Here is a 15,945-nt window from a genome sequence, read left to right as displayed (position 1 = left end):
TCTATAACTTACAATAGGTGGTTTCTAGACTTTTACAGTCTTTATAATTAATGTTTAACATAAACAAGTTTATTATTCTCATAAGACAAGCTTATTTTTTATTATAAAAGAAACAAATACATTTTTATTATTAAAGCAGTTCATATACATTTGGAAAAATATTAGTGCATACAGCAAAATAGAAAAAAATAGCACTGATCACGTTAAAGAAGCCCACGCGGCCAGGTGCGGTGGCTCATGCCTGTAATCCCAGCACACCGGAAGGCCGAGGGGGGTGGATCATAAGGTCAGGACTTCGAGAGCAGCCTAACCAACATGGTGAAACTCCGTCTCTACTAAAAATACAAAAATCAGCTGGGCATGGTGGCGCATACCTGTAATCCCAGCTACTCAGGAGGCTGAGGCAGCAGAATCACTTGAACCCCCGGGAGGTGGAAGTTGCAGTGAGCTGGGATCCTGCCACTGAACTGCAGCCTGGGCGACAGAGTGATACTCTGTCTCAAAAAAAAAAAAAAAAAAAAAAAAAAGAAAGAAAGAAAGCCTCTCGTGTCTACATTTGATGCATTTTCTTCTAGTGAGCTTCTGACATATTTTCTGGGTAGATTGATCACATTTATACATGTTGAATTTCATTCTTTTCACTTAACACTCTAACAATCACGTCCTCAAGTTGCTAAAAAATCTGTAAGTTTGTGCCATTTTAAGTAACTGTGCAATGTTCTACCATTTAACGTGGATCTAAATCATTCATGTTCCGAATAATTATAGGTTATACTCATGACCACTTATATGCAGTTGAGTACGATCTTTTTAAGGAAAATTTCTGGAAAGGAAACTTGGCACGTGCTTCCCGTGGATTGGTGCAGATGGTCAATGTACCACTCCCATCCTTTAGGAAAAGCTTCTGGGCAATACTTTCCCCTTCAGGGAACAGGACACAGTGGACTTCTTCCTTGCTGCATAGCTGTTTTTCCCAGTGACACAGGTTTGTGGCTGGTAGACTCCCCGGGAGCTCCGGAGCCCAGGGGTAGCTGGTGGCGGGAAGTAGGGTAAGCAGCACGGGAAGGGTGACGGGGTGGGGTTTGCAGCTCCCAGCTTGGGCTGCTGATTAGAGTCACTTGGGAGCCTTAAAAACTTCCTAATGCCTGGGCTGTACCTGGAATGAATTCCATCAGAATTCCTGGGGGTAGCTCAGGCATCAGTGATGGCGAAAAGCTCCCCACCCATAGTTTTTACCCATAGTTTTTACAAATGTAGGTTGAGTACCCCAAATCCAAAAATCCCAAATCTGAAGCTTTTTGAGTGTTGACCTGATGCTCAAAGGAAATGTTCATTGAAGCATTTTGGATTTTAAATTTGGGATGTTCAACTCGTGAGTACAGTGCAAATATTTCAAAATCCTCCCCCCAAAAGCCCTCAAAATCCAAAACAGTTCTGGTCCCAAGTACTTTGGATAAGGGAACTCGACCTGTAGTGGTGATAGTGATGGTTAAGTATCACCGTCTTGGAGGTGGGTTTTCTGTCCAGTGCTAGACCCACCTGTAGCAACAGAAACTGAGACCCCAAGGACCTGGGGGCAGCTTTCTGGGCAACCACCACTGGAGTGTGTGTGTGTGAATGTGTGTGTGTAAAGCAGCTCTGTCACAGTGTGGCACTGGCATCTTGCCACTTTGGGAGTCCACCAGTGGGAGGCAGCAGGCTGGCTGGGCGGTAGCACAGGCATCAATCCTGCTTACCCCACCCCCACGTGGAAACCGATGGCATCCATCAGAGACCTCAGAACCGCTGAGAGGCACTGTGGCTGGCTGGAGATGCTGTGATGGCGAGTGAGGTGTGGGCTGATCTTGCAGTAATGTCACAGAACTGCAGGCCTGGCCTGGGGCTCTCAGGCTGCACATGGCTTAGGTGTTCTTTGAGAAATGAATCCCTCAGATGGGGTTTGACCACAAGCAATCAGGGAGCTTCTCCCCATCTGCTATTTAACTGCATCCTGGGCCTCAGGACAGGCAGAGCCAAGCACTCTTGGTCCAGCTTCTGTTGGTCAGTATTTCATCCAGAATGTGATGTGGCCACTGGAGTTGTGGCACATACAAACTAGAACCTGTGCAGGAAAGTCCCCTCCCTGGGGACAGTACGACTGCCTGCCATGCTACCCTCCTGGAGGCCACGGGGATGATGAGAACAAAGATGCTGATGGAGGCCACGGGGATAATGACAGCAAAGATGCTGACTGCCACGCCTTCCAGACCTAATTTTCTAAGCTACTTATTTATTTATTATTTTATTTTTTTTCAGACAGAGTCTTGCTCTGTCGCCCAGGCTGGAGTGCAGTGGCGCGATCTCGGCTCACTGCAACCTCCACTTCCCAGCTTCAAGTGATTCTCCTGTCTCAGCCTCCCGGGTAGCTGGGACTACAGGCATCCACCACCACACCTGGCTAATTTTTGTATTTTTTAGTAGAGACGGGGTTTCACCATGTTGGCCAGGCTGGTCTCCAACTCCTGACCTCAAATGATCCACCCACCTCGGCCTACCAAGGTGCTGGGATAACAGGCATGAGCCGTTGCGCCCGGCCAGCTACTGATTTATTCTTCTGTGCCTTTCTTCATTGAATGAAGTGATCACAGTGGTTTTCTCATTTACTCTGTTAACACAGTGGACCATAAGAATATATATTTTTTTCTAACATTAAAGAATTCCTGGCTCTCTTGGGATGAACCTTACCTTGTTAAGATACAATAGGTTTTCTAATAGATTCTGGGATTTGTTTCATTAATACTTTATTTAGAATAGATCTTTTAGGCTGTGCTTAGTGGTTCACACCTGTAATACAAGCACATTTTTGGGAGGCTGACGTGGGAAAATTGCTTGAAGCCAGGAGATTGAGACCAGCCTGAGCAACATAGCAACACCCTATCTCTACAAAAAAAGAAAACTTAATTTATAGAAAAAATATGTTAAAATATGTTGTCTTTACTTCTCCTTCCTCACATTGCATTCGGTAGGAAGATCTTATCAGCCTTACGAAAGAGGAGCCATGCTTCCCCTTTTTCCTGTCCTCTGGAAGAGATCTGGTAAGGACAGGAATTCCAGAGCATGCTGGGAGATATATGGGGTAGGACTTGGGCTGAGGTGAGGGGCAGAAAAGGAGTGGGCTGGGAGGTCATGGGTCAGGGGTTTCTAGACTGAGAGCTGGGGGGCTAAGATGGGAGCCTTGGGGATGGGGAAATGCTGAGGTCAGTCGTGGGCAGGTGTTTGAGGAGCCATAGAGGGTGGCTAGGTGGCTGCTCGCTGGGCCTGGAAACCTTTATTTCTTTATTTGCTTACATTTGAGACCCCAAAGAAGCCCAGAGCTCTTTAATGAGGCCTCAGCTGTAAACCTGAACATGGGTGTGGACAGAGGACAGGTGGCTGTGAACAGCCAGGGAAAGCTGGGCGTACCTGAGAGAAGGCAAGAAGAGGACAGGTGGCGGGGGGTGGAGAGAGAAAAACGACTCAGTGAAGGACCTGGAGAAAGTATCAGGGAGGAGGGTCTTGTGGGGAGAATTGGGGAGGAGTGAAGGAGGCAGAGTGGCCCTGCAGCAAAGAAGGGATCATCCGAGTCAGGGACTGTATCACGGCGCCCACCTGCCAGCTCCTTTGCTTGTGGTCTGTAGGTGACGCTCCAAATCCAATCTTGAACACGGAGCTGGCAAACTTCTTCTGTCATGGGCCAGATAGTAAACGTGTCCAGCTTTGTGGGTCATAGGATCTTGGTGGCAGCTGGCCAAATCTGCTGTTGTAGCAGAAAAGCAGCCATGGGGAAAAGGCAGATGAATGGGTGTGGCTGGGCTCCCATGAAACCTCACTTAGGAATGGGTGTGGCTGGGCTCACATGAAACCTCACTTAGGAAGACAGGCCACAGCTGGCTTTGGCCCAGCGTGCCGTTTGCTGCCCTGGGTCTAGGTCTCCAGCTGGCAAACTGTTGCAACAGGTGTGCACTCGACACCGTGAGAGCCTCATGCTGTTTCTGAAACCCATTGTGTAAAATGGGAGAACAAGAGAATGCACTGTGTGGGAGTGTTGTGCTGTGTGAATGAGTTGAAGTGACCTGCTGCCCTGCTTGTCCGGGCAAGGCAACCTCTCCTCTGGCACGGGCTATCTCTAGGTTGGCCAGCAACTCGCATGTACATGGCCCTACCCATCTATCTCTTGGGCATCTGGAAAAATAAGTTGTGGCCACTGGAGGGAACAGTCCTAGAGTTGGGGTTGGAGAGGCCATTGGGAGAGGCCATTGGGAGAGGCCATTGAGAGAGGCCACTGGGAGAGGCCATTGGGAGAGGCCATTGAGAGAGGCCACTGGGAGAGGACATTGGGAGAGGCCATTGAGCGAGACCATTGGGAGAGGCCATTGAGAGAGGCCATTGGGAGAGGCCATTGAGTGAGACCATTGAGAGAGGCCATTGGGAGAGGCCATTGAGCGAGACCATTGAGAGAGGCCATTGGGAGAGGCCATTGGGAGAGGCCATTGAGAGAGGCCACTGAGCAAGACCATTGGGAGAGGCCATTGAGAGAGGCCATTGAGAGAGGCCATTGAGCGAGACCATTGGGAGAGGCCATTGAGAGAGGCCATTGAGCGAGACCATTGGGAGAGGCCATTGGGAGAGGCCATTGAGAGAGGCCACTGGGAGAGGCCATTGAGCGAGACCATTGGGAGAGGCCATTGAGAGAGGCCATTGAGCGAGACCATTGGGAGAGGCCATTGGGAGAGGCCATTGAGAGAGGCCATTGAGCGAGACCATTGGGAGAGGCCATTGGGAGAGGCCATTGAGAGAGGCCATTGAGCGAGACCATTGGGAGAGGCCATTGGGAGAGGCCATTGGGAGAGGCCATTGAGAGAGGCCATTGAGCGAGACCATTGGGAGAGGCCATTGGGAGAGGCCATTGAGAGAGGCCATTGAGCGAGACCATTGGGAGAGGCCATTGGGAGAGGCCATTGAGAGAGGCCATTGAGCGAGACCATTGGGAGAGGCCATTGGGAGAGGCCATTGAGAGAGGCCACTGAGAGAGGCCATTGAGCGAGACCATTGGGAGAGGCCATTGAGAGAGGCCATTGAGCGAGACCATTGGGAGAGGCCACTGAGAGAGGCCACTGGGAGAGGCCATTGGGAGAGGCCATTGGGAGAGGCCATTGAGCGAGACCATTGGGAGAGGCCATTGGGAGAGGCCATTGAGCGAGACCATTGAGAGAGGCCATTGGGAGAGGCCATTGGGAGAGGCCACTGGGAGAGGCCACTGGGAGAGGCCACTGGGAGAGGCCACTGAGAGAGGCCATTGAGAGAGGCCATTGGGAGAGGCCATTGAGAGAGGCCATTGGGAGAGGCCATTGAGAGAGGCCACTGGGAGAGGCCATTGGGAGAGGCCATTGAGAGAGGCCATTGGGAGAGGCCATTGGGAGAGGCCACCTGCTGAACAGGCTGAGGAGCAGTTCACGGTCAAGGGGGAAGAGAAGGGCACAAGGGGGCCGAGAAGCCTCGAGGCTATGGCCACTGCAGAGCCACCCCAGCCCCTGTGGCTGCTGCACTGGATCGCTGGGTTTTCCTGGGTTACCAGGAGAAGGCTCTGTGTTCTTCTCTCATGCTCGCTGTTTCACTTGGGCTGGTTTCAGTGGATATCTGTTCTTTGCAATTAAAGGAACTCCGAGGCCAGGTGCAGTGGCTTATGCCTATAATCCCAGCACCTTGGGAGACCGAGGCAGGCAGATCACAAGAGGCCAGGAGTTCGAGACCAGCCTGGCCAACATGCCAAAACCCTGTCTGTACTAAAAATACAAAAATTAGCCAGGTGTGGTGGTGGGCACCTGTAATCCCAGCTACTTGGGAGGCTGAGACAGGAGAATCACTTAAACCAGGGAAGCAAAGGTTGTAGTGAGCCAAGATTGTGCCACTGTACTCCAGCCTGGAAGACAGAGGAGGACTCTGTCTCTAAATAAATAAATAAATAAATAAATGAATATATAAAAAAAGAGCCCCAAGTTGAGAGCCTCCCTCCCTCCTAGCCTTTCTTCCTATACTCAACATGGGGAGAGGACCCTACTCTGGGGTGCATTTCAGTTTTGAGATCTTTGAGCTTTCACCCCCAACATGGTAAATGTGCAGCCTGTAGCAGGCACTTGGTAAGTAGCAACAGCACCATGATGGACAGTTGGTTTGATGGATAGCTGGTTTTGGTTTTAGTTCTTGGACCATAATGGTGCTCTGTAGTGGGTTGGAGTCTCCCATCTGGAATCTCAAATATGACCTTATTTGGAAACTGGGATCTTTGCAGACGTAATTAGTTAAGATGATGTCATCCTGGATTAAGGTGAACCCCAAATCCAATGACTGGTGTCCTGATAAGAAGAGGACAGATGCGCAGAGATGCACAGGAAGAAAGGTGATGTGAAGATGGAAGCAGAGACTAGAGGGAGGCAGCTACAAGCCAAAGAGCACCAAGGATGCCAGCAACCTCACAGCTGGAAGGGGCCAGGAACTGCCTGCCCTCAGGCCCTGCAGATGGAAATGACCCTGCTGATGCTGTGATTTTGGACTCTGGCCTCCTGAACTGTGAGGGAGTAACTTTCTGTTGTAATCTACCAGCTTGTGGGGCTTTGTTATGGCACCCACAGGAAACTAATGCAGGGCTTCAAATGTGTGTCTGAGTGGACTGATGAAATGTCTCTCCCTTGTGCTTGTTCCCAGAAGAAACTGGACCGTGGCTGTGGCCTGTGTGTTTCTTCTGGCCTCCTAGGAAGACACTACACAGCCTGATGGGAGAGGTAACCTCGGGAATTGGAAGCCATCGAGTTGCAGCTGTGGAACAGCCATGGCAAGAGCAATATTCAGTTACCAGAAAAGCTGTTTCTGATGTAAATGGCTTCTGAAAATCCAGACTCCTATGAGATTTTAAAACACTGCTCTTTGTAAATTAGAAAGCTGCTTTAGAAAGCTGCTTTTGAAGTGTGAGTCATCCAGAAAGTGGCATCTCTGAGAACTGAGAGAGAAAGTGCTAGTGAGAGTTGAGCAGCAGAGGAAGGCTTCTCCTACCCCACGTGGCCATGGCTCTGGGACCTTGGCATTGCATTTGTGATAAAAATAAGCAGTGTTCCCCGTCCCTCGTACATGGCTCCCATCTAACCAGTTTACAAGTTTCAAACACAGACACACTGAACATCAGACAAGGCTCTTATAAAGGGACTGTGCATTGGTCAAGGCTCTTCAGAGAAGCAGAGACAATAGGGTGTGTGTGTATGGGGAGAGAGAGAGAGAGAGGGGAGAGAACAGAGAGAGAGAGAGGGAGGGAGAGAGAGAGAGAGGGAGGGAGAGAGAGAGGGAGGGAGAGAGAGAGAGAGGGAGGGAGAGAGAGAGAGAGGGAGGAGAGATTTAGTCTAAGGAATTGGCTCATAAGATTGCAGGGCCTGGGAAGTCTGAATCCTGCAGGACTAGCCATCAGGCTGGAGACCCAGGGAAGAAGTGAAGTTGTCACTGGAGTCTGAAGGCTGTCTGGAGGCAGAACTCCTTCCTCCTCAGGGCACATCAATCTTTTCTCCTAAGGCCTGCAACTGGCTGGGTAAGGCCTACCCACTTTATGGCATGTTATCTGCTTTAAAGTCTACTGACTTAAACCTTAATCACATCTACAAAATACCTCCATAGGTACATCTTGGCTGGTGTTTGATCAGACATCTGGGTACCACAGCTGAGCCAATTTGACACATAAAATTAACAATCATAGATTGTTACAAGTGTCTGTAGCAATGTAGCAAAATACTCCTTTCCCCAGCATGGCCATTTCCTTGGAACTCTGAGCCCAGATGACATTGAGCTGCAGGTGTGTTCATTGGAAATAACTGAGCAGTTTGTTCATTTAGGTACCAGCAAGTCTGTCTCTGGGAAGACTTTGCTGTAGATATTTTCAGGGGAATATGGGTAGCATACATGGGTAAAATGCTTATTTCTGGAGCTGGCTCTTTCCTGGGAAGATATAGGTGTGAGGTAATGTTTGGAATGGGCCTTACTCACCTACTAGTATATTAACTTGTGGGAGTTTTAATTAAAAGCCAGTATGTGAATGAATGTCTGGAAGGACTTAACAGTGGTTGCTAGTGGGTAGATGATTCTTTTTCTTTTATGTATCTTTTTTTCTTTTGCATATCTATCTTTTCTGTTTTATCCCAATAAAATAAAAAATTTCATATGTAATAAATATTCTCTATAAGAATAACTTTGAAGTTATGAGCATTGTGAATATATGAGGATTACTTGGCTGTCACCAGCATGCTAAAGTGGAGAGCTGGGGTTTCAGAAGCTCAGCGAGTGACAACACCATTACTATTACTCTTTTGGGAATGGGTTTTTGGCCCCCAGTAAAGTGGGTTCTTTTGGATAGAGCTGTTGGAAAGTGAAAATCCTCCGAACTTACAGAAACAATGGCTTGATACAAAATCAGTGAAACTGCAACACTGTCATGCATGGTTGGTTTGATCCCTGAGAGCTGGGAGCTACACCTGTCAAATTGTGTTTCACCCCAATAATCTGCAGTGAGGCAAGGTATCCCTTGGTGATCTGGGTGCTATATTGCAATATGTTGGATACTGGATTATCTGGGGAGTGCAATTTTGCTGCACACTCACAGCTCATTTGTAAGAAGCATCTTTGGGAGATCTGCATTCAACTCTTCCTAAAACTTTTTTCTTTTTCCCCTTATAAATGAGACTGTTGGAGGATAAAACTTTGGAGAAATCTTTTAAATGCTTGTCTCTAATCTCCATCTGGGGTCATAGAGAAACCACTGACTTCTGTCAATCTTTAGCTGGAAACAAAGAGCCGGCAGTTGTACTGGTTGGGGTACACAAGCCTCAAGGATCCCTGACCTGCCTGTATGCAGCTTCCACTACACGTCTCCAGAATAGCCATCTGCTAGGAAAGGAACTCTGAAGAATTATTTTCATTTATTTATTATTAATTTTTTTAAGAGACAAAGTCTCACTCTGTTGCCCAGGCTCGAGTATAGTGATGCGATCATGGCTCACTGCAGCCTCAACCTCCAGGGCTCAAGTGATCCTCCTGCCTCAGCCTCCTAAGTAGATAGGACTACAGGCATATACCATCATGCTTGGGTAATTTTTTTGTTTTGTTTTTTGTAGAGCTGGGCTCTCACTATGTTGCCCAGGAGGTCTCAAACTCCTGGCCTCAAGCAGTTCTCCCACCTTGGCCTCTCAAAGGGCTGGGATTATAGGTATGAGCCACCTTGCCTAGCCTGAATAATTTTTTCAAAGAATAGAAATTATAAGTAATGCTGGGAATTATATGGAAAAACTCCCATGCTTTTATCTGATGCCACAAGGAGTCAGAGAAACAGCTGCTAATGTGTGCTCACAGGTCTCCAGAAGATGCAGGAGTATCGGCCTCCCAGCAAAACATTTTGAGATTCAAACAGTTTTAAGTGAGAGATTGGAGAGCTCCTGGAAGTGTCTTATTCAGAGAGGGCAGGAAACACTTAACTTGGTCAACCCTTGAAGACACAAGGCTTGACTCTTGTCTCTACTGTTTGATTCCAAAAGAAGCCACTCCTCTCAGCACCCCCTCTGACAAAGGCAGTGCAGCCACTGGGTCCCGTCTAGAGTGAACCTCAGGGAGGGTGAGATGTGATTACTGTTAGGATGTTCAAAGGCAGCTCTGGAGAGTCTTGGAGGGCTCCACTTAAAACTGGATAGGACACACAGATACTAGGAAATAACTCTGAGTCCCAGGCTGTCTGAGGGGAGATCATCTATGTAAATGGGTGAGTGGCAAGCTGACTCCTGTGGCCTCTGAACCCCCATCCTTGGCAGACATCCCTCATTGGTTGTGACCCTCCGTCCTCTGCCCCACTGGATCCACTGCAGTGAGTGGCAGAGCCAGGCTAGAACCAGGCCTCTTCCCTGCCCATCTAGAGCTCTGCCTGCTGTCTCTCCCTCTCCCAGCAGGCTCTCTGCACTAGCATCTGAGCATCTATCAAATGCTCACTTGCTGTCAGGTGCAGGCTCTGCCCTTGACCTCAGGGTAATTTCCCCTGGTCTACAGATCACATGGGAACTTGCAGAGCGGGTGCATGTAGGGTGGGGACTGCGGTGTCTATTCCTCCTTGATTATTCAGCAGATCGTTAGTTCAGTCACTTGTCTGGATGCCTAATTTCCAATCACACCCACAAAAAATACACAAACATCTGCTCACACCCTGATATAGACCATCAAGAATACACATATGCTTGGTGCCTTAACTGAGTCATCTTTTTTTCCATTCCATTCATGAAAGCAACACAAGAAGGCCAAGAGTGGAAGGGGTAAAAGATCACAGTATAAAGGTCTTCTGTGTGTCCTTCAAAGGTTTACACAACATTGTCCTAAAGGGAAGTCACAGCAGCTTAGCTGTTTCTCACAGATCAGAGAGGCTGGTGGGGCAGCCAGGAGTCATCAGTAAACCCAGGTGAGCGGTGCAGGACTGAATGTTGCTGTCCACTTGCAGGTGGGAGTCCATGTGGAGGGTGCTCCTTCTTGTTTCTCACTGGAATGGTGACTGTGTACAGTGGAAAGCGCAGAGCCAATGAGGGACAGGATGGCTGTGGTGGAGGGAAAAGAGTGCAGGGCTGCTCTGTCTCTCTGTCTTGTCCCCTGTTAGGGCTGGTGGGCCACCACAGGTTTCTGTAAAGTACAAACACACATGCACATATAAGCACACAATATACAGACATGTAACACAGACACATATGGGCATGCACATACAAATACACAGGTGTGTACATGGATGTGCACATCGGTAGACACAAATTTAGATTATACGTTTGTGCACACATGTACGTGAGGCAAGAGAATAGGATCTGGAGGCAGGGAAACTAAGGCCAATTCGTGCTGACTTCCTAGAACTGAATCAAAATGAAAACCCCACCTCTCCACGCCTGAGGAACAAAAGTTTCAGCAGCTACTCCCTTTGCTACGCCCCCTTTCCACTGCATCTCAGATGAAAATGGAAAGTACCTCGGATTGGTCCCCTTCTGCAACCAATCAGACTGGTCATGGCCAAGTCTTCATGTGTAACTTTGTAACTTCCCTTCAGCCTCTGATTGGGTGCCTCCTGTGACCGATAACGCTGGTCGGGGCCACTCCTTCATTTGCATAGGATGTAACCAAGTAACCAATGGGAAATCTCTGGAGGGCACTTAAACTCCAGAAAATGCTGTAACCAGGCTCCTGAGCCACTGGCTCTAGCCCACTCCCACTCTGTGGAGTGCACCTTCTTTTCAATAAATCTGTGCTTTCGTTGTGGTAACACACACACTTGGGTGTGTATGTAGGTACATACACATGGGTGTGCACAAACATACAGGCATGCACACAGTACACACAAACGCACACAGGAGTGAACGCAGCCACACACATACACACATGGACAAGTTAGTCAAACCCTGGCTTTGCTTTCTTCACAATATTAGGTGAATTCCCTTGGGGTTTTTTACTTAACCTCTCTCTGCCTCTGTTTTCTCAGCTATAAATTTGGGTCAGTGACACAGGTCCTCATCCAATAGGGTGTGTGGACAGCAGGTATTTGAAAATTTAAAGCTCTAAAACACAAGAAGATATTATTCTAATTTCAAAGTATTTAGATTTTCAAGCTCTCGTTGGCAAAGATTTTACTTTACTTTTTGCTTTGAATCTCAGGTCTGAATCTTTCTTTTGTTTATCTCCATTTTCCTTGCTCTGAAGACTTAATATTAATACATAAATCTGACGGGTCACTGAATTTTAAAAACTCCTCAGAGAATGAGAGAAAACTTTACCGCGAAGGTGTGGCTGGCCATTCCTTTCCTCGCATTGGGGTTTCTCTGTGTCAGCGAGCCTCGGTACACTGATTTCCGATCAAAAGAATCATCCTCTTTGCCTTTGGGGAAAACAGGAAGAGAGATGGTGCTTTATCAATCACATACTTAGCCCCAACAAGTGCCTTGGCTTCCTCAGAAATTTAAAAGGTAGAATAAAAATGGACATATCCCCCTTTAAGAAGCTTCCACATCACATATTTTTAACAAAGCATTTACATTTCAGCTGTCATGCAAATCAACAGTTTTGCCAACTTCTTCCTCCTTTGCTTTGGAGCAGGCATCAACGTTCTACCTCACTGTGGCCCCAGAAATCCTCACACGAATGAAGTAGCAGAAAGGCCCATCGCACTGCACTGGTGTGCGGTCTCTGCATTTCCTTGCCTTTCTTTTCTTTTTTGTTCTCTCTTTTTTGAGACAAAGTCTTGCTCTGTCACCCAGGCTGGAGTGCTGTGGTGCAATCTTGGCTTACTGCAACCTCCGCCTCTGGGGTTCAAGTGATTCTCCTGCCTCAGCCTCCCAAGTAGCTGGGACTACAGGTACGCACCACCATGCCTGGCTAATTTTTGTATTTTTTAGTAGAGATGGGGTTTCACCATGTTGGCCAGGCTGGTCTTGAACTCCTGACCTCAAGTGATCCGCCCGCCTCGGCCTCCCGAAATGCTGGAATTATAGGTGTGAGCCACCATGCCTGGCTTCCTTGCCTTTCCTTTGTGAGACACAGCAACAGCCCAAGGGGTCTCAGACTCTGACCCTCAGCAGGGGGGCCCCTCCTGGGGCCGTGGCTGTGTAGCTGGGGGCATCTGGCCTCACATTCTAGTTGAGTGTTGGTGTTCAAGTGGCTGGTGCAGGCACCCACCCTTCTTCACTTTTGCATGTCTTCTGTGGCCTGCCTGACTGGAGCCAGTTGTCAGGGCTCCTGAGAGCTGACTGTGTGCGTGTCTTCCTGCCCCCATGCTCGGTGACACCAGCTAGGAGCTTGCGATCAGACAGGGTGGGAGCATTCACACCATTGGTGACATCAGCTAGGAGCTTGCGATCAGACAGGGTGGGAGCATTCACACCACAGAACCTGGCACATGCTACAAGCCAGACCTTTGTCCTTTTCCTTTTTTGGGAGTTGGCTCCTGTTGTGCTGTTCTTCTCTCTGCAGCATGCTCCTGCAGTGGCTCACTGCAAGCTCTGCCTCCCGGAGGCGTGCTCCTGTTGTGCTGTTCTCTTTGCAGGGTCATCTGGCCTGGCCTGCCGACCCTCCATCCCTGCTCCAGGACTAACCTCTGTGGACGGAACCACCTAACTCAAGGGATCACGCCTCCTTAGCAGTGAAGTCGCATGAGGCCCCGCAGACCCCGGGACGGAGGCCAGAGGACCTGCCAGTGTGCGGGGCTGGCCTCTGTAGACAGTGAAAAGCACCCTTGGCCACCCTTGGTGGAGGCTGGTGATGATGGCAGGGAGAAACGTGAAGGGTCAGGCCTCAACTTTGCCGTTCAGACCCCAAAATTCCTGTGAGCTTCAGGGGGCCGGGGGTGAGCTATTCTGGCCTTGGACTGGACGTGAGTGAGGTCCCTGGATATGACAGAGTCTACTCTTCACAAAATCAGTCATACAGAGGACGCAAGGAATTGCCCCTTGTCCTCCTGCTACAAACATGAATATCTTGGCCGGGCACGGTGGCTCATGCCTGGAATCCCAGCACTTTGGGAGGCCAAGGCGGGTGGATCACTTGATGTCAGGAGTTCAAGACCAGCCTGGCCAACATGGTGAAACCCCGTCTCTACTAAAAATACACAATTAGCCAAGCGTGGTGGCGGGCACCTGTAATTCCAGCTACTCAGGAGGCAGAGGCAGGAGAATCACTTGAACTGGGGAGGCGGAGGTCGCAGTGAGCTGAGATCATGCCATTACACTCCAGCCTGGGCGACAGAGTGAGACCCTGTCTCAACAAAACAAAACAAAACAAAACAAAACAAAACAAGAATCTCCACCTGGATTTCAGCCCACGAGATGTGCTGGAAACTCCCCTCAGAGACAGCACATGGCTCTCCAGGAGCCCCTGCTGGCAGCTCCTTAGCGGGTCATCTCTGGCAAATCTGTCCTCCTGGCTGGTGACCCTGAATCTGGGATTAGCCCCAAATGGCCCTGGGCACCAGCTCTGTCTCAGGATTGACCAGAATGTGTGCTGGGAGCTCAGGGCGTGCAAAGAGCGAGCTGGCATGGAGGTGGGGTGGCTGACTGACCAAGGAGTGAGCTGGCTGGAAAGAGGGATCGATGCGCCAGGTGTTGCAGGGAGGCGGTGGAGAGCCCCAGGGGAGAGGCTTCATACTTGGCCCTGGAGGACTTCACAGGACAGAGATGGGCAGGGAGGGGGCGCACCCAGGCGTGGAGGCAGGTGCCTGCTTGGTGCGCTCTGAAACCAGCATCCGCTGTGTGTTGTCCTACACACGGGAAGGAAGTGCATCCTTGGGTGGGTGTAGTAGGGGGCAGGCTGGCTCCAGTGTGTGACAAATGGCCAAAGTCTGCAGGGCTATGCTAAGAAATCCCACTTCATTCTGCAGGCAGTTGGGAGCCAAGGACTACTTGCGAGCAGAGGAGGGACACACACTATCTGCTAGGACTGCAGCTGTGGCTGAGTTTGAATGATGGTGTGTGCGAGGACAAAGCTCAGAAAACAGGGACAACAGGAGATCAATCCAACAATGCTTGGGGGCCTGAAACAGCTCGACAGCAGAGGGACGGGACTCTGAATGGGGAGAGGAGCTGCCAGCCTCTGGTGACCAGTGGTTGGGTCACAAGGTGAGTGAATGAGATGAGCACACAGATACCCCGAGAGCCCGGCCATGTGCTGGGGAGGCCTCACATCTCATTCGTCCAGGACAAAGCTAATGTCTTGGTCACCACCAAGCCTTCAAGGAAGACTAAATGATGAGCCATACTTTCTAGAAGGCCAGGAACTGTGTACCATGTTAGAATAATTTATGTAGAAAAACATGGAAACACCACCACCATCACCGCTGCCACCAGGGCCCCCTTTGCACGCTTAAAGCAGCAAGTTCCAGCTGTCCGGAACACCAACTCGCTGGGTCCTGAGGGTGGCCTGAGCGGCACTGGGAATGTTTTTTGGGAGTCAGGACATGAGATATGTCCCACAGATTATGAAGAAACACACAGAGCTGCGACTGGTCATTTTTCTCCCCGAAGCTCATTTCCCAGGCCCATGAGGGTGCGGGGAGGAGAGGGCTCTTACCTTGACTTTTCAGGGAATTACTGAACTTTCTTCTCAGAAGATAGGGCACAGCCGTTGCCTGGAAGAAACAGAGTGTCTCCAGGCTTCATCAAATTGTGATGTTTAGGAATTGTCAACTAATTTTGGATTTCTTATTGTTCTTCCAGCTTCTAACTAACCAGGCCCACTGTTTTCTGCTCTCTAGCAATATTTGAACTTTTAGCAACATTAGAATGGACATTTTTCAATAAATTAAGCATGAACTGCCTGAAATAAGAGATGCTCAGCTTTGGGGAAGCTGCCACATTTGGGTGGTATGGCAGAAAGAGTACAAGTTTCTGCCCTGCAGGTCCGGTTCAAATCCCAGCACTACCCCCTTTCCACTGTGTGACACGGACAATTAATTCACTTCTTTTTTTTTCTGAGACGGAGTCTCGCTCTGTCACCCAGGCTGGAGTGCAGTGGTGCGATCGCGGCTCACTGCAAGCTCTGCCTCCTGGGTTCACGCCATTCTCTCGCCTCAGTCTCCCGAGTAGCTGGGCCTACAGGTGCCCGCCACCACGCCCAGCTAATTTTGTTTTTTGTATTTTTAGTAGAGACGGGGTTTCACTGTGTTAGCCAGAATGGTCTCGATCTCCTGATCTCGTGATCTGCTCACCTCGGCCTCCCAAAGTGCTGGGATTACAGGTGCGAGCCACTGCGCCCGGCTAATTCACTTCTTACCCTCCCTGAACCTCGGTCTCCTCCTCTGTAAAATGGGCCTGTAGCTCTCTTTACATGGATACTGGAAGATCACTTGTGGCTAATACGATTCCCAGGTCCCCGTGACTGTTGGTCCTCACACCTCTC

General features: G+C 49.4%; 1 protein-coding gene across 8 annotated transcripts in view; it reads right to left on the bottom strand.

Moving 5' to 3' along the window:
* Nucleotides 1-10,268: 10,268 nt before the first annotated feature.
* The window catches only part of MLPH (melanophilin), a 65,340-nt gene continuing 59,663 nt past the window's right edge, over nucleotides 10,269-15,945 (bottom strand). For 7 of the 8 annotated variants that reach the window (XM_054478243.2, XM_054478241.2, XM_054478242.2 and 4 more), the window contains 3 exons: nucleotides 15,118-15,175; nucleotides 11,835-11,935; nucleotides 10,269-10,701 (listed from right to left, as the gene is read on the bottom strand). In XM_054478243.2, the coding sequence (XP_054334218.1) occupies nucleotides 10,675-10,701; nucleotides 11,835-11,935; nucleotides 15,118-15,175 (186 nt within the window). In that variant the 3' untranslated portion in view covers nucleotides 10,269-10,674. Of the gene's footprint in view, nucleotides 10,702-11,834; nucleotides 11,936-12,968; nucleotides 13,151-15,117; nucleotides 15,176-15,945 lie in introns of those variants that run through there. The other variant, XR_008501086.2, reaches the window with a different exon arrangement.

This window comes from Pongo pygmaeus, chromosome 11 (genome assembly GCF_028885625.2).
Source record: "Pongo pygmaeus isolate AG05252 chromosome 11, NHGRI_mPonPyg2-v2.0_pri, whole genome shotgun sequence".
Taxonomy (NCBI): domain Eukaryota; kingdom Metazoa; phylum Chordata; class Mammalia; order Primates; family Hominidae; genus Pongo; species Pongo pygmaeus.
The sequence above is the reverse complement of the archived record's forward strand: the minus strand, read 5'-3'. Positions and strand labels throughout refer to the sequence as shown.